The 18,001-nt window shown below is 40.0% G+C and overlaps 2 protein-coding genes across 2 annotated transcripts; both read left to right on the top strand.

Moving 5' to 3' along the window:
• Positions 1 to 672: 672 nt before the first annotated feature.
• rpain (RPA interacting protein) lies at positions 673 to 2,350 on the top strand. Its single transcript, XM_058049428.2, has 7 exons — positions 673 to 869; positions 974 to 1,147; positions 1,246 to 1,318; positions 1,399 to 1,510; positions 1,596 to 1,659; positions 1,814 to 1,954; positions 2,248 to 2,350. The coding sequence occupies exons 1-7, from the start codon at positions 798 to 800 to the stop codon at positions 2,275 to 2,277; spliced, it is 666 nt and encodes a 221-aa protein (XP_057905411.2). The 5' UTR covers positions 673 to 797; the 3' UTR covers positions 2,278 to 2,350.
• A 537-nt stretch (positions 2,351 to 2,887) lies between these two features.
• LOC131103163 (26S proteasome non-ATPase regulatory subunit 11A-like) lies at positions 2,888 to 16,511 on the top strand. The gene is made up of 13 exons (XM_058049192.2): positions 2,888 to 3,103; positions 3,880 to 3,981; positions 5,977 to 6,173; positions 7,849 to 7,906; positions 8,068 to 8,262; positions 8,447 to 8,591; positions 8,733 to 8,793; positions 12,671 to 12,733; positions 12,807 to 12,932; positions 13,035 to 13,070; positions 13,163 to 13,214; positions 13,556 to 13,699; positions 16,147 to 16,511. Exons 1-12 carry the CDS (start codon positions 3,013 to 3,015, stop codon positions 13,696 to 13,698), a joined length of 1,269 nt encoding a protein of 422 aa, XP_057905175.2. The 5' UTR covers positions 2,888 to 3,012; the 3' UTR covers position 13,699; positions 16,147 to 16,511.
• The last annotated feature ends 1,490 nt before the right edge of the window (positions 16,512 to 18,001 follow it).

The raw sequence follows: 18,001 nt of genomic DNA, 5'->3' as shown, positions 1-18,001 counted from the left end.
TATAGTTATCTATAATTATAAAGGTAGCTCATATTTACTATTTAAGCTTAGAACACATCCATTAAGGGATATGTGGCCATAGTATGCTGTCTTTCCTACTTCTACCAACTGCTAAAGCTATCTGTCTCACCGTTTCCAAACTCCCAGCACCCATCTGATAAAGAAACAGATGAGTTTGTTTACATCCGGTTACGATCGCCAAAGTCAATGTGATGGTGCATTCGTATTTCAGGGAAATGTGAACTTTCCACTGAAGCTTACGAGGTACGATCTGAAAGCGTTCCATTGAGGATGAAGACTGCGACAAGCTAGTGTAAGAGAGAGTATTGTGGCCAGAGTGGAGAGAAATAATTTGTAAAATTATTTAAAATAATGATAACATTACGAGAAATAATTTGAAGGAGTGGATGGCAAAATTCCCACACAGAACTAAACACAACTACAGTACTTGTCAGTAATTACAAAAAAGTCGTTAATGATTGTCTAAGTTAAATAATAATAATCTTACGTTTTTTGTTGAAAATATGACATTTTCCTCGTAATATTACGACTTAATTATTTGGAAAGTACGTCTTTTCTCGTAATATTACGACGAAATTGCACTAATACAGCATTTGAAGTCTCAGCAAATATTGAACAACATTACCCATAATGCAACTAGTACAACGCGTTCACTTCCGGTTCAATGTGTTAAAAGAGGATTTGGTTGTGTTTTCGCGGAATTGGGAAGTCGAGCTGTTGTGGTTTAGGTAACGTCGCAGCTGCTTCATTTGTTAATTTATTTACTGTACTATCAAATGGATGCTTTGCAGAGACATCGTTTGCTTTATAAAGCAACAACCCCGCCATGGAGAGAAACATATCGCAAGGTAGGACATTTTAAATACTTAGCAAGATAGCGGTAGCCATTTCACAAATACACTATACATTAACAGTGGCTTACTGTGTGAACATTTGCTTCTGTATTTAACAGCGCTGTGTAGAAAGGCTCAAGGGCAGCCGGTCGAGGTTGCTTGACAAGTATCGCAAGATGGGTGAAAGCTCCACTGCCGCCATCGTACAAGAGGTCATGGAGGCGGAGTGGACGGCTCTGCAGTCGGAAGGCCAGAGGTTGCCGTCTCTGTTGGGTGCGGATAGTATTGCAGAGGTACGTAAGCCTTTTATACGGTGGCTTATGAGACCTCCTAAACCTAAAAAAATTTCGGCCATATACTGAGGAGATGCATGTTGTTCTGTGGTCAATAGATGTACAGTGTCACAAAGGAGTATGATGAACTGGCAGTGTTGGAGACAATCCAACAGGAGCTCCTGTCCTATGGTAACACGTTCATTCACTTTACTGCACTGCAAATACAAACATAAATAGCAGGGCTGAATATTTTCCCCTCTGTACTCCAGAAATGTCTATTATGGAAGAGTATGAACAGAACCAACAATTTGAGGAGCAGTACTTATCATCTGTTGTTGAAGGAATGGAAGAAAGTCATATTATTTGCCCCTTGTGCCGCATGTAAGTATGATGATGGATGAAATTGTACCTGTTGAATGATTTTAAGGCATTTTATAAGTTGACATAATGTGCCTGTGTTTGCTAGGAATTACTTGAACATTGACAGCCATTTCATCTCCTGCCCCTGTGGACTTTACAGTAATACGAAGGTTTGTGTACTGCAGTCACCAACACAAAACAATGGGTAATATATGTCTTCAAAATGTCAAGTTGTGCCCTGGGGGTGTAATGATACATACAGTTGATGAAAAGAACAGTTTTATGAAGATTGTAGCTCAATCTTTTGTTGTACTCTGGCTTCAGGGGAAGAACATGACGCCAGACGTCCTACGGCATCTTCTGGAATCCAGAGTTACGGAGCACATGGAAGACTGTCCCTATGATCCCGTTTTCTCACTGGCGTCAAACACAGATACATCTGCCAACCTGCTCATTACCTGCAAGGTACGACAAACTGAGTCAAGCGTGTCTCTGCAACCTGAGAACCAGTAAGCTGCATGCTACATTGTAATTTACTGTATACAGTGGAAATCGATTAAGTCATTGTAATTAAGATGTTCAAAAATAATATTACTGCAATGGGGTAAGAATTAAAAATAAAAATATGCAAGCAATGGTTATCTTTGTGTTTTCGACATGGGTCACCCAGTCGACTTAAATGGATTTCATTGTAGCATGCTGTGTTCTAATCTTACAAATTAACTTTGCCATCACATTGTATGTCACTCTGCTTTCAGGTTTGTGACTACCTCTCCATCGTCCTGTGACTGCCAGAAGATTTTTTTTAATGTATAGTTCCTTCATATGTATGTTCAAATAAACTATTTTTTTAAAAGAAAATATGTAATTCACTATTTTGTTTGTATTGGGTTGCTGTTCATGTGGAGGAAATCAGTTTTAATATTCTGGTCAGATCAGAAACAATGAACATGAATGTTCCACTAAGTAGCGAAGATGGTAAATCCATCATAAAGAAGAAACTGCAAAAGACATGGCAACAGTATTTGGACAGAGGAGACGCGGGACGACATTTATACAATACATTATTCAAAAAAAATGTTTAATGTAGAAGAAGCCTGGGCAGGTTATCACACGTCTCAGAATAGGTCACATATGGATTGCATGTGTGTAATGGTGTTTGGGTTTTTGGATTCTGTGCATTTTCCTCAATCGACCGCTGTATTTGCAAGTTTTAGTCAAATATCACAAGTAAAAATACATTTTCTACAAAATGAGGCATTTAGGAGACCCTTTTCAGTATAAAAGGGCTTATGTTCGTCTAAAATACAAGGCTGAAAATATCGCTACTGCCCAGCCACTCTCCAGTCCGGTAGGTGGCGGTAAAATGCCAAAGTTGGTGCGGGTGTCAGACGCCAATCAAAGTCTTAAAGAGGAAGAAGAAGAACCAGGTATGGCCGGTTGAGGGCAGCATTGTTCCAACATCCGAACAGAAAACTAAGCAGCAGAGTGGAGGGAAGTGTGGCCGGGCAGGTACAGGAAAGATGGCAGCCGCGGCAGTGGCTGAGTTTCAGAGAGCACAGTCACTGCTTGGATCAGACCGGAATGCCTCCATCGACATCTTGCATTCAATAGGTAAAATATAACTGACAGTGTGTGACATTTGACAGTCAATTCGTATAGCGTCTAGCGTTCGTAGCTGCACAGGCCATTCTGCTAGTAGACCAATTGAATGTGTTATGTTATTGGCTAGTTAGCTAAGTGGCAGTCTCGTTTGCCCACGCTTATACAGTGAGTCAGCAGCAGCGTGCTAGCCGGCTAGCATCATACCGGAAGTTAGCTTTACCGGCTTGCATTCATTTCAGTTGGACTTGACAGTTGGCGACTTCATCTTGGAGGTGTGTCGGATTTTCCGCTTATTACTTTCCCCCAAATTGTGTCAAATATTAACTGCCAGGAGTGTGTGCATTGATAGTGTGTTTATGTCCAGAAACATCAATTGTTTTGTATTATATTTATGTAACCCATCTTGGTCACCCCATGCACACAACCGGGGTTAGCCTATTCTTATCTCTCACTGTCTTGTAGCTTAGAGTATTGTGGGAGTGCCCAGCATGCCTTGTGGGCACTTTGTAGATAAGTTCATGCAGTTACAATGCCATCTACTGGTCCGAGTTGTAATTACACTCCATTCAGTACAGAGCATTGTAATATGAATGTTGAGAAAGGATGAGTGTGAAATTTTAGGTATTTGATATACTTAATGTATATGTAATTGATAATTTATTACAGCAAATGATAGTGATATTGACATTGATTGGTTTTGTTTCCCTTAAATGTGTTACGTATATACTAATTCTAATTATGATCAACAAATTAAAGACAACATTTGTGACATTTGTGTGTTGCAGTAAAGCGGGACATCCACGGTAGTGATGAGGAGGCTGTGCGGGTTAAAGAGCAAAGCATCTTGGAGCTGGGTGGATTGCTGGCCAAGACAGGACAGGCTACAGGTAAACACAGCAATAATAATATCTGAATGGGTGGTTTGATCAGGTAGATCATTGTGTTGTGTGCTATGATCCACAATCCTTATGTGAAACATGAACACATATAAGGACTGTGGATGATTGGCAAAATTGCCAAAAATGCACTTCCCCTTTAATTGTTGTTAGCCTTTGATTGGTGTATGATGTATGAAATGAGTCACTTTTCACAGATATTACCTAAAATATTCTTTAAAAAAAAAGAGGTTGCCCTCCAAGCATTATCTTCTCTCCTCGTCCTCTATCTTTGCAAAACCAGGTAGAAGTTATATTAACTGTTCAATTGTCCATCCATTTTTCATTTGTAATTTTTGTAAAATGTAAAACCATAATTATTGTCCATGAAATGTGTTTTTTGTTAAAGTATTTGGCTTTACATTATTTTCTGTGGCAAAATTTGCCTTGGTTAGAGTTTGTTTTGGTTTGAGTAAGACCTTCTAGAGCAGATTAATGATTAAAGACATCACTGGATTATACAGTTGAGAACAAAATTATTAGCCCCCCTACAAAATATCACTGTTTTTAAAGTATTTCCCAAGTACTTTTAAACAGAGCATTACATTTTCAACACAGTTTTTTTTAGACATCCTAGTTTTCGTTTGGATGCGTCCAATATTTTAGTTTGCACACAGAAATGAAAATATTCCACAAACAAAAATGGCCAGGGTCAAAGTTATTAGCCCCCCGCATACTAAAAGTCAACTGAATATCCTTTTTGCTGGATAACAGCATGCGTTCATTAGTTGTAGTTTTCAACAAGTCTCTCACACTTCTTTGGAACAATCCCAGCCCATTCTTCTTTTGCAAATCTCTCAAGCTCCTCCAGATGTGATTGCCTTTTGGCATGGACATTCTTCTTTAGGCATGGACATTCTTCACACATTTTCAATGGGATTTAAGTCAGTCCAATCCTGGTGATTCTCTTCCTGATGTGGCCAAGTGATTCACCAACGTCTTGACAGTTGTTCTGGGGTCTTTAGACGCATCTCTCACTAGTTTTTTGTCCTGGGTCTTTGAAAGTCCTTGAATCTCTGGATTTTACTTCTCACTCCAGTTCTTAACCCTTGGAACGCTTGGATAGCATTGTACATTGTTATCCTGCTATGTGTGCATCAATAATTATTTTTCTCAAGTCCAAACTGATTTCTAGAATTTTCGGCATGGTGCAGTTCAAATACCCACACTGAGGCTTTTAAAACATGTTTAACTTAACTGTTTAGTGAAATCTCCTGATTCACCTGGTCTGCTTTAAGAACATCACCTGTGAAGTTAAAGCACATCATTTGCACAAAAGTAGTTTGTGCAAATGACTTAATAAATGGTCATTTCTTAAAGGGGGCAAATAATAATGTCCCTGGTCATTTTAATTTTTCTTCAGTAATTCTATTTTGGTGTACAAATAAAAATAATTTGCCACTTCTAAATAAAACTTGTATGTTCAGAAATGCTATGTTGAAAATTCCTTGCTTTGTTAAAAAAGTATTTGGGAATATCATTAAGAAACTTCATAGGGGGAAATTTCATAGGGGGGCTATTAATTTTGTCCTCAACTGTACCTCACTATATTTATGACATATGTGTTTCAATGCATGGTCAAGTCAGTTGTGGTATGTGTGTATGAGGTGTCTTTAGAAGCAGAGTTGTAACAACAAGATACACCATGATAATGTGTTTGTGAGCTAAGGGCCAACATGTCTCGTCAAATCTTTAGAAAGAGCTGCCACAAATAAATGTATAGGAAACCCTGCAGTTGTAACGGCAAGCTACATTCATAGACAGTCCCATTATAATGTGTTTGTGAGCAATGGTGAACAGATCAATGAATGCATGGGAAACACTGATGGCCCTTTTTAAAGACATGACACATCTATCGGTGGCAACTCAACAAGATCTAATTTATCTCAGTTATCCTTCAGGCTGTGACCTCTCTTTGTGTAGTCATTATTTTCCCTCTGCCTTCAGAGCTCGGTGGCCTGTTGAAGTACGTCCGACCATTCCTCAACTCCATCTCTAAGGCCAAAGCAGCCAGGCTGGTCCGCTCCCTGCTTGACCTGTTCCTGGATATGGATGCTGCCACAGGACAGGAAGTAGAACTCTGCCTGGAGTGCATAGAATGGGCCAAGGCTGAGAAGAGAACCTTCCTCAGACAGGCTCTAGAGGTGAGAAATACTGGAATAAGGAAAAATAGGAATTAGGGATTCATTATAGGAAAAAATTAATAGTCAGTCATTGTTTTTCAATTTTCTTTGGGCTGCAAACAAATTCTCGATTCCTAAATTATGCCCAATCAGGACAGTCATACCAAAAAAAGAACGTTTTCATAACTCTGAATTCTGTTTTGGTTGATCTGAGAGCTTTTGTCATCTCCTATGCTATTTCCCTTTGTTGCTCTCTTTGTCGGTCTGAACTCTTTTACCTCCTTCCTGTATCATATTTCTTCATACTTCAAATAACTCTTTCATCAATAGCTTGTGAAAGGTTATAATGGAGTTGTTTTTTTGCTGCTGCATCGATTACCTTTCTGTCTGGAATGAGAGATTGTCTTCTTTATTTTGCAAGGCATTCCTTTGCCAGCCTATCACCTTGATTCAGTTGTCAGTTAGAATGGTATCCTAGCGGCTAGCACAGGGGTCAATGGGGAAAATGCACGTCTTTGTAATGAGTTAAAAAAATCCAACTTTGTGTGGGACTATGAATGCATCCTGGCTGAGTTCTGACTGGTGATTGGATGAACACGAGGAAGGCAGGGGAAGCCAGTGTTTGGCTACCTGCGTTGAGTGTGATGTGACAGACGCGTATACCCCCCAACGTGGTAAAGTAACCGGGCAAGTCTCTATGCAGCCAAGGGACACGCAAAATCTGTGCTTGTTAAATTTTCTTTGTGCATGTCATCGTGCACATGTTGGCTTACGATGCGATCCCACTACACTGAAAAATGTTCAACTTTTCATCGCTTTCGCCCAGACGAGGACCAATCAGTGGGATGGACAACTAATGAGCAGACAGGATGCTATTCAGTTCTCTCCCACACAAGTAAACATGGAGGAAAAAAAAGTCATACTTTCCCAGAGCTAGTTCACATTTCTAAAAAAGAAATAAAAAAACAGCGGCTTGGGAACTTGTTTGCGCCAGAGTAAAGAAATTAGGTAGATTTACAATAATTTACACATACATTTATTTAAGTTTATCTCCAATACTAGCCATCAAGTCATCTTTTCTTATCTGAACTACTTTGATAACCCAAACTTTCCTCCAAATTGACGGCCAAAATGGTGGGAGACTCATAATTGGCTCAGCATGTGAGCTCATCACCGCTGTTGGTCGCCAGCTAAAAGAAACAGGCTGTCAATTCACTGTGCTACACATTTCTTCAGGTGTCAGGTAGTGATGTTTAACCAAGATGATACCATGATAACCCTACTAGTTGGCATCGCTTACACATGCACACTCACTGCACTTCTATTTGTTGAATTCTCTTGTTGTTTTGATGTTGTTTTAAACCTATGTTTTGCGGCTCCAGGCTATTTTCTTTAAAGGGTTCTTTTCATAGTAAAGGTCGCAGACCCCCGGGATAGCATTAGGTATCTTTGGTGCTTTTTAGACAATTTTTGGCTTCTTTTTATGTAAAAAAACCTCACTAACAGCACAAAAAGTGGAAAGTTGTATTAATGAAATGTATTTATGTTCTGGTTGAAAGTGCACCAAGCTTTTCACTCATTTCTGCAGTCCAAGTCTGAAAACATTGATACAGCAGCGTTATTGACTTATGCATGGACAGGATTCATTAACAATATACATTTCCATTGTAAGTCTGTTATTTTATTTACTCCGTAGGCGCGGCTTGTTTCACTATATTTCGACACAAAGTGTTACCAGGAGGCCCTACAACTTGGTGAGTGTCTTATTTTGTTTTTCTTTTTGAGTATCACAATAATCTAAGTCTCCACCATTTCTTTACAAGCTTCTTAATACACATTCTGCCGTAACTGGGGCACTTCTCATGATTATGTGTGGAAAGTTATGTAACAACAACACGTTATCTTCCACCTCCAGGCTCCCAGTTGCTGCAGGAGTTGAAGAAGATGGATGACAAAGCCCTGCTGGTGGAGGTCCAGCTGTTGGAGAGTAAAACATATCACGCCCTCAGTAACCTGCCCAAAGCCCGAGCCGCTCTCACGTCAGCCAGGACAACCGCCAACGCCATCTACTGCCCACCAAAACTCCAAGCAGCTTTAGATATGCAGTCAGGTAAAAAGCAGAAGAAACCAAAATGAATCACCATCCAGCAGCATACCATGCACAGTCACAAGGTGTGTATTACTTCAAACACAATCCGGAGGGCGCTATTGACAAAGGTGATAGTGATTGTATGGGAAATGCTTCCCATTGCCATCCATTGCTGTTTACCTGACAGTACTGCGTGTATTTCAAGGGATCATTCACGCAGCAGAGGAGAAAGACTGGAAGACGGCTTACTCCTACTTTTATGAGGCCTTTGAGGGCTATGACTCCATTGACAGTCCTCGAGCCATTACAGGACTCAAATACATGCTGCTCTGCAAAATCATGCTCAATGCGTAAGTGATTGGAATACAACTTTGCCTCATGTAATCGATCAGTCTACAATATTGTTGGGGGAAATTGCTGAAAGTAGCTACACATAACGATTGACACTTTAAAATGGACCCATGATTCTGATTCTAATGTTTTGATTTCAGACCAGAGGATGTACAGGCCCTCATCAGTGGCAAGCTTGTTCTGCAGTACGCTGGCAGACAGGTAACACTTTTTTTCTTATGTTTAATAGTTTAAATTCTTTGCTGTTCACGAGTCAGTAAGTAATCACAAGCTATCGGTGCACAAACAATGTCAACCCATTTGATATAACAGGAGGTCAGTATGTACAGTACAATAAATATATATATATATACATACATACACATACTTATATACACGCACATAAGTTTGTATACTTTAGATGTTCAGTTGCTGTGTGATGAGTTTAGTGTTCTTTGTAAGATTACATTGTGAGTCAGACTGTTATATTAATTAATTACACTTTCCAATGGATTGACAAGCTGCTTTTCTCATAGCTCGTGATTGGCTCCTGTCAAATGAAGAGCTGCTTGGTCCTCACAGACTCAGAAAATTGTTCTCAATTTGTGGTTTTGCAAGGCTGGTGGAGCCATTCCAGATTGACATTTACCATGCATATAAATGGACAAGCCACATTAATGAGCACACTTGCACAATCTAGATCTAAGAATGCCTGCACGGCGACCGAGTGGTCTAGAGGCCACACAGCTAGGAGACCCAAGTTTGATTCCAGCCTCGGCCATCTCTGTGTGGAGTTTGCATGTTCTCCCCGTGCATGCGTGGGTTTTCTCCGGGTACTCCGGTTTCCTCCCACATTCCAAAAACATGCTAGGTTATTTGACAAATAGTGGTGGGCCATTAACTTTTAAAAAGTAATTAGTTGTTACTTGGTTTACCTAAAAAGTATAGGAATTAACCAAACACTGAAATTAGTTACTGAGAAGGTAATTAGTCAGATATGTAAAATAATTCTGATTTATCAAAGCTGAGGGCCAAGTTTGTGAGTTGTAAGTCCCTCCCAAAATACTAAGGGTCAGTGAGCGTGAGGAACCACAACTCTTGTTGACTAGCTGTTTAGCTTCCTGTGTAGTAGCGGTAAACAACTGCGACTGAAGCAACATAGTTTATCCTGATAGTTTATATAGATATCAGTGCATAGCAACACAACACTTTTCAGAAATACTAATTCAGTATAGATTACCCTTTACTAGAAAACAGTAAGGCTGTTACTACTGTAATGCTATTACTCACAACACGGCTGACAAATGAGTAGACACATTTCTGATGTTCATTCATTCATTCATTTTCTACCGCTTATCCTCACAAGGGTCGCGGGGGTGATGGAGCCTATCCCAGCTGTCTTCGGGCGAGAGGCGGGGTACACCCTGGACTGGTCCCCAGCCAATCACAGGGCACATATAGACAAACAACCATTCACACTCACTGGAGTACCCGGAGTAAACGCACGCAGAGGGAGAACATGAAAACTCCACACAGAGATGCCTGGGCGGGGAATCAATCCAGGGTGTCCTAGCTGTGTGGCCTGCGCGTTAACAACTCATACACTGAGTTATACATACAGTGAAGAAAATAAGTATTTGAACACCCTGCTATTTTGCTATTTCTCCCACTTAGAAATCATGGAGGGGTCTGAAATTTTCATCGTAGGTGCATGTCCACTGTGAGAGAGATAAACTAAAAAGAAAAATCCAGAAATCACAATGCATGATTTTTTAACAATTTATTTGTGTGATACAGCTGCTAATAAGTATTTGAACACCTGAGAAAATGAATGTTAATATTTGGTACAGTAGCCTTTGTTTGCTATTACAGAGGTCAAACGTTTCCTGTAGTTTTTCACCAGGTTTGCACACACTGCAGGAGGGATCTTGGCCCACTCCTCCACACAGATCTTCTCTAGATCAGTCAGGTTTCTGGGCTGTCGCTGAGAAACACGGAGTTTGAGCTCCCTCCAAAGATTTTCGATTGGGTTCAGGTCTGGAGACTGGCTGGGCCATGCTAGAACCTTGATATGCTTCTTACGGAGCCACTCCTTGGTTTTCCTGGCTGTGTGCTTCGGGTCGTTGTCGTGTTGGAAGACCCAGCCACGACCCATCTTCAATGCTCTGACAGAGGGAAGGAGGTTGTTCCCCAAAATCTCACAATACACGGCCCCAGTCATCCTCTCTTTAATGCAGTGCACTCGTCCTGTCCCATGTGCAGAAAAACACCCCCAAAGGATGATGCTACCACCCCCATGCTTCACAGTAGGGATGGTGTTCTTCGGATTGTACTCTTCATTCTTCTTCCTCCAAACACGCTTATTGGAATTATGACCAAAAAGTTCTATTTTGGTCTCATCTGACCATAAAACTTTCTCCCATGACTCCTCTGTATCATCCAAATGGTCATATGCAAACTTAAGACGGGCCTTGACATGTGCTGGTTTAAGCAGGGGAACCTTTCGTGCCATGCATGATTTCACATCATGACGTCTTAGTGTATTACCTACAGTAACCTTGGAAACGGTGGTCCCAGCTCTTTTCAGGTCATTGACCAAGTCCTGTCGTGTAGTTCTGGGCTGATTCCTCACCTTTCTTAGAATCATTGAGACCCCACGAGGTGATATCTTGCATGGGGCTCCACTCCGATTGAGATTGACCGTCATGTTTAGCTTCTTCCATTTTCTAATGATAGCTCCAACAGTGGACCTTTTTTCACCAAGCTGCTTGGTAATTGCTCCGTAGCCCTTTCCAGCCTTGTGGAGGTGTACAATTTTGTCTCTGGTGTCTTTGGACAGCTCTTTGGTCTTCGCCATGTTACAAGTTAAAGTCTTACTGATTGTATGGGGTGGACAGGTGTCTTTATGCAGCTAACGACCTCAAACAGGTGCATCTGATTCAGGATGATACATGGAGTGCAGGTGGACTTCTAATGGGCAGACTAACAGGTCTTTCAGGGTCAGAATTCTAGATGATACACAGGTGTTCAAATACTTATTTGCAGCTGTATCACACAAATAAATTGTTAAAAAATCATGCATTGTGATTTCTGGATTTTTCTTTTTAGTTTATCTCTCTCACAGTGGACATGCACCTACGATGAAAATTTCAGACCCCTCCATGATTTCTAAGTGGGAGAAATAGCAAAATAGCAGGGTGTTCAAATACTTATTTTCTTCACTGTATGTACGTCCATGCGTTACACAAACGCTTTTCACATATATAACAATATATAAAGAAGAGGGCTACACGGCGGTCCAGTGGTTAGCGTGCAGACCTCACAGCTCGGAGACCAGGGTTCAATTCCACCCTCGAGTTTGCATGTTCTCCCCCGTGCATGCATGGGTTTTCTCTAGGTACTCCGGTTTCCTGCCACATTCCAAAAACATGCTAGGTTAATTGGTGACTCCAAATTGTCCATAGGTATGAATGCGAGTGTGAATGGTTGTTTGTCTATATGTGCCCTGTGATTGGCTGGCGACCAGCCCAGGGTCACGTGTACCCCGCCTCTTGCCCGAAGACAGCTGGGATAGGCTCCAACACAGCCGTGACCCTCGTGAGGATAAGCGATAGAAGATGAATGAATGAAAATGAAAGATAATGCACAGTTTTGGAGTATTCTGTCATAGAGGCAAGTTGTATTGTTTGTTGTTGTAGTTGTGGTTTGGTGCAATTGTACGCCTCCTTTTTTGTTTTGTCTTTTGTTGTTGTTTATGCTGTTGTAGCTTTGCTGTTGCTAGAATTTGTCATTTCCCTGAGGGACGCGCCAAAAGGATCACTTTTTTCTTTATTTTTAAAGATCGTGTTATTGTCTTTAGGCTTATTCCATTAGGGATCACCACAACAAGTCAATGGCATGATGTGTTTGGTCATTTATTTTTATTGGTTGCTCTTTCTGACACAACGCTCCCTTTTATCTGATGTGGGGCCATTGCCAGGAAGTGCCAGTGGCTGACCTCATGATGAAAAATAGCTGGAAAATGTCATTACTTGTGCCTTAACAGTACTTTTTATGTTCATCCACTTGTATGCAACTTTCTTCCTCTCTTTTTCCACAGACAGATTCTCTGAAATGTGTGGCGCAGGCAAGCAAGAATCGATCACTTGCAGACTTTGAAAAGGTATGTATTATATCCATTGTACTCTAGTAGAGGAAAGTAATGTATGTAATATTCTAATTCCGCTCTCTGTTAGGCACTAACAGAGTACAAAGCAGAACTGAGGGACGATCCCATCATCCGAAACCATCTGACCAAACTCTATGACAACCTGCTGGAGCAGAACCTCATCAGGGTCATTGAACCTTTCTCCAGGGTCCAGGTAAGCATTTTACCTCAGTCATAATCAGTTCAAAACTAATGTAACTAAATATATTGTTATGTCATGAAAATTTATTATCTTAGTAAATCTTTTTCCCACCAGATGGCACACATTTCCTCCCTCATTAAACTTTCCAAGGTAAGTTCTCCTGAACGTCTGTAATACTGTACGCTTGATCATCAATAACAGGCAGCAAGATGAGCAGAATCTGATGGCGTCTTTTCTTCCAGGGAGATGTCGAGAGGAAATTATCACAGATGATTCTGGACAAAAAGTTTCATGGTATGTTACTGAGACAGCACTTGGCTTTTATAACAAAGGACATGAAACTTTGTTTTGTTTTCATTTTCTAAATTGTGTCTTATTTTTGCCCAGGTGTCAGAATTTTTTAATTTGGTCTTATCACTGTCTTGGAGTCATCAATACTCTTTTTATTTTGGTCGCCGTCTGGTGGCTTTAAGCTGTCTAATCACCAATGCCAATGTTCTCTCTCTGAAGGCCTCCAGCGCCCTCTATGGAGGCTCGCCGCACACTTGGAAAACCCTAGCTCTCGGCCTTCTTTAGCAGCCCAAAGGTGTTTTGTTTTTTTCATATTTACACTCCTGTCCTTCCTTCTATGACAGGTATTTTAGACCAAGGTGAAGGTGTGCTCATTGTCTTTGATGAACCTGCGGTGGACAAGACATATGAGGCAGCCCTGGAGACCATTCAGAATATGAGCAAGGTGGTGGACTCGCTTTACAATAAAGCCAAGAAGCTAACATAAGGTTGGTGTAATTATTCTTTCTCAACAATAACATACTCTTTAGATTGGGGCGTGTTCAAGATAATTCTTAAAGTTTTTAAAGTTCATTTTACGCACAGTTGACACTCGCTACTTCAAACCTCAGGTTCTCTAAAAAATTTATTAATTCATAAATGATTGCTGTTTTTGTGGTTGACTACGATCTAGATCAGGGGTGGGCAAACTACGGCCCGGGGGCCACATCCGGCCCGCCAAGTGTTTAAATATGGCCCGCCCAATCTTTCCAAAGTATTTCATTTAAACTCAACATACAACCTGGCATCATGGCCTGAGCCAACCTTTTGATGGTTTTATCAATTTCGTTTTTTGACATAGTCTGTTGTTTACAAAGTGCTCCTGAAAAAAGGGACACAAGCACATAATAATAATAATAATAATTATTATTATTATTATTAGATTATTATTAGATTATCACAATTATTATGAGAACTATTATGATTATTGTAATTATTATATTAATGCTAATTATTGTATTAATTATATATAATATTATTGTTATATTTGTATATTTTACATAATAATAATATAATAATTATTATTTTATTTTTATTGTAATTATAATATTTTCTTATTTTAAAAATATTTAAATATAAATATAAAATAATAAATAATAATAGCAGATTGCATGACAATTTTACAGATACAATAATACCAGGTGGACTGTTACGTGTAAAATATATAGTCTGCCCCCCCCCCCCCCCCCCGTAAATTTTGTCATATCAATGCGGCCCGCGAGTCAAAAAGTTTGCCCACCCCTGATCTAGATGCATTTTAAAGCTAATTTTACATCTAAATTCAATAATAAAAATGGCTAAAATGTAGTATTCTACACTGCTCACTAGGTGTCACTAGGAACACTCACGCCAGACTTGACTTGAATTATCTCACAACAAGCACAATAATAACATAATAAACATAACAATAACATGGGCTGCTGTTATGGCTGTAATCTAGCTAAAACTTAACTATGAACCGCCAACACATACCAGTGCAAGTATTTATGTCATAAATGTCTTATTTTCTCATATCTACTATATTGGGAATGTAAAGATGACTATAGGGGTGTTATTTCATGTCTAGAGGGCTCTAGTGACATCATGTGTATGTAGAAGGTCGTTTTTATATGCTATAACGTTTGTAAATAAACTTACATTTACTTATCATGGTCTGGTCTTAAACCAATTAACCATGATAAACGAGGGATTACTGGACTTAACTCATTCAATCCCAGACATTTAAAAAAAAATTTGATCCCATAAGTAGTGGCCATTTTAGATAATTTTGACTGATTCTTCAAGGCACATAGATTATTGTGTTCCATGGCTATATACATAAACATGGAATTTACCAAAAGAAAGATTCACCAGGAAAAAAAGTTAGTTTTAAAATGTTTCCATTGTTTAGTAATCAGCAGTAACATATGAGTATGTTTAAGCAATTCCCAACACAACAAAAAGATGGTGGAAAACTGCTATCTGTGAAAAGATACATTTCAAACACAACTTTCATTTTGACACACATTTTTTTGCTTTGGTGACAGCTCAAATATCAAAAATAACAATTTATTTACACATATAACACCATAAACTCTGCACTCTCTCACTTCCTCCTTGCTGTGGAGGTGTTATACATGCTAAAGATCCATGCTAAGCTCCTATGGAATCCACTTCTGCCATCTTGTGGCCGTTTTATATGACTTTAAACTACGATTGTGCACTTGTCATCACCTCTTTTTGCCTCTTGCGTAAAAAGACGTATAAATACAGTATTGAAAGGGTTAATCAATATCATTAGTAATATATAAAAAAAATCAATAGCATTTTATAACAAAGTCTGATCATTCAACATGTTATTTCCTTAGATTGATCTGAGAATCAAACCTTCAGTCTACCAACTTTCCATGTTTAACTAAGCTGAGTGATGTAGAGTTAAAGATCATGAAATGGATAGGTGGTCAGGCTGTGACTTGTAGAACTAAAACTTGACCTGAGCATATTTGCAGTCCAAAAAGGGATTGAACTACTTCTGAAATCCACTTCAAGAGGGTTCTGCTGCCAAGTTCCAGTCGTTACACGGTCGCTCCCAGGGTTCCAAACAGAGACAAGACACAACAGCAATTAGAAGGCGGTCCAGAAACCTCTGCCAAAGCCACACAACCTCATCGTGTAAATCTGGATGTATTTCCAGAATTGTAACATTAACAACATATAATGTTGTAGCAAATGTCCAATGATCCAGATCTGACCCAGGAAGTACCGTTTTATCCTTGGCTCCTATTCCTCACGTCTATCATCTATACGAGGGAACCGATGCTCCCATCACTAACCAGGTTGACTGGGGATGCTGCTTTTCAGCGATGATTATAGATGATACAGATTAAAACATCTGTATTTCGTTTTCCCGCTACAGTGACTAAAACCAGCAGTGTGGAGTGTCGTGGGCCAGTCAGACACACCCCTGCAGGGAAGAAGGAAGGGACGAAGGGGATAAAGACGTTTAAAAAGACTTGATGAACCTCAGGAGACACTCCAACAGAGGACACACTGCTCCCTTCCATTCCTCTGCTCTCTTTTCCTCTTCTTGTTCCAATCAGGTTGGGTGTACTTCCTTAAGGACAGATGTAGGCGCCACGCCCCCCTCTTCCTCAGCTGATGGCTGCTACTATATGTAAAATAGGTCAAATATCCTCTTTATCTTTGTTTTCCTTACCTTTCTCCTTGTGCTGGCCATCAGGGAATCTTGTAAAAAATAATAAACAATATACATGAACCGCACTTACACATCCATGTATTATAAAATCAACAGAATCTTACAGATGTAAATACAGGTTGATTGGATTCAGCCTGTATTTCTTATTTGTCTATTACACGATGGACCCACATTTAGGACTAGCAAGCGTCAGACGTGAGCTTTTCACACAGGCTCATCCGCACAATATATTTTGGGATGCCACAGACCATGTCGCAAGAAGACCTTCATCATGTTACTGTCGTGCCACTCGCCATCATGTGACCTCCTCTCTGTATATAACATCGCCAAGCTTGTTTGCCAACTTCATGCAATGTCCCATGTAATTATAAGGTCTAGTTTTTTGGAAGATGTAAGAAACATGTACATCTTGCCAGTGAGGACACGGCCGCTCACAGAGAGTACTTTCAATGTTCATTTGTAGGAACACAGGAAGTACTTTTGCAGGGGGTGAGGGTTTACCATACATGAGAACAAGTGCTAATAATTTTTGGAAGAAAAAAAAATCATAAACCTTGTAATGTTTGCTTTCACATAGGAGCTAAAGTATACAGTAACAATACCTAACATTTAGATGGAAGTAAGTGATGTAGTTTGATTCAACTCATTTGTTTGACTGTGACATTGTTTCACATTTCAAGCAGCCATTGCCTTATGCCTAATTCCATTTGCTTCTCTTCTCTGGGACTCAAACCGAATTATGTCTTGCCAAAAAACTGCATGATGATCAATAAAACATAGTGCAACCTGCTTATTTTGACCTTTGACCGAAATCGAAACCAAAACTACTAAGCTATTACTTGCACATTTACTAATAATAAGTAATATATATATTTTTTACTTAACATCGGTTTTCTCCTTAGTTTGATTATTTTTTTTCATATTGTAGCCAGTATTACGTTAAGTATTACGGTTCTGAGCCGTGATTCAATGGTTGGCCTATGGGGGGAAGTTTCATTGGCCTGCTAATTAAAGCCAGCCTAGGATAGAATTTATTCATTTTCTACTGCTTACCCTCACAAGGGTCGTGGTGGTTGCTGGAGCCTATCCTAGCTGTCTTCAGGCGAGAGGCGGGGTACACCCTGGACTGGTCGCCAGCCAATCACAGGGCACATATAGACAAACAACCATTCACACTCACATTCATACCTATGGACAATTTGGAGTCGCCAATTAACCTAGCATGTTTTTGGAATGTGGGAGGAAAACGGAGTACCCGGAGAAAACCCACGCATGCACGGGGAGAATATGCAAACTCCACACAGAGATGCCCGAGGGCGGAATCGAATGTGGGTCTCCTTGCGGTGTGGCCTAAGCACTAACCACATGTGCAGTGACTGTAAGTTTGTTACATACAAACAAATACATTACGACAATTACATTAAAGCATCCATACATGCACAAAACATTATTCCAGTGGCTAACAATCTGCAAAAAAAGCTTACTTTGCACTGAACAGGAAGTCACTGTGTGCTTGTTTTAATGCTGTGCAACTAGACGTGTCGCTGTTGTTTCA

This window comes from Doryrhamphus excisus, linkage group LG16 (genome assembly GCF_037039965.1).
Source record: "Doryrhamphus excisus strain RoL-2023G ecotype Guam linkage group LG16, RoL_Dexc_Guam_v1.1, whole genome shotgun sequence".
NCBI lineage: Eukaryota > Metazoa > Chordata > Actinopteri > Syngnathiformes > Syngnathidae > Doryrhamphus > Doryrhamphus excisus.
This window is presented reverse-complemented; position numbering and strand designations above follow the sequence as displayed.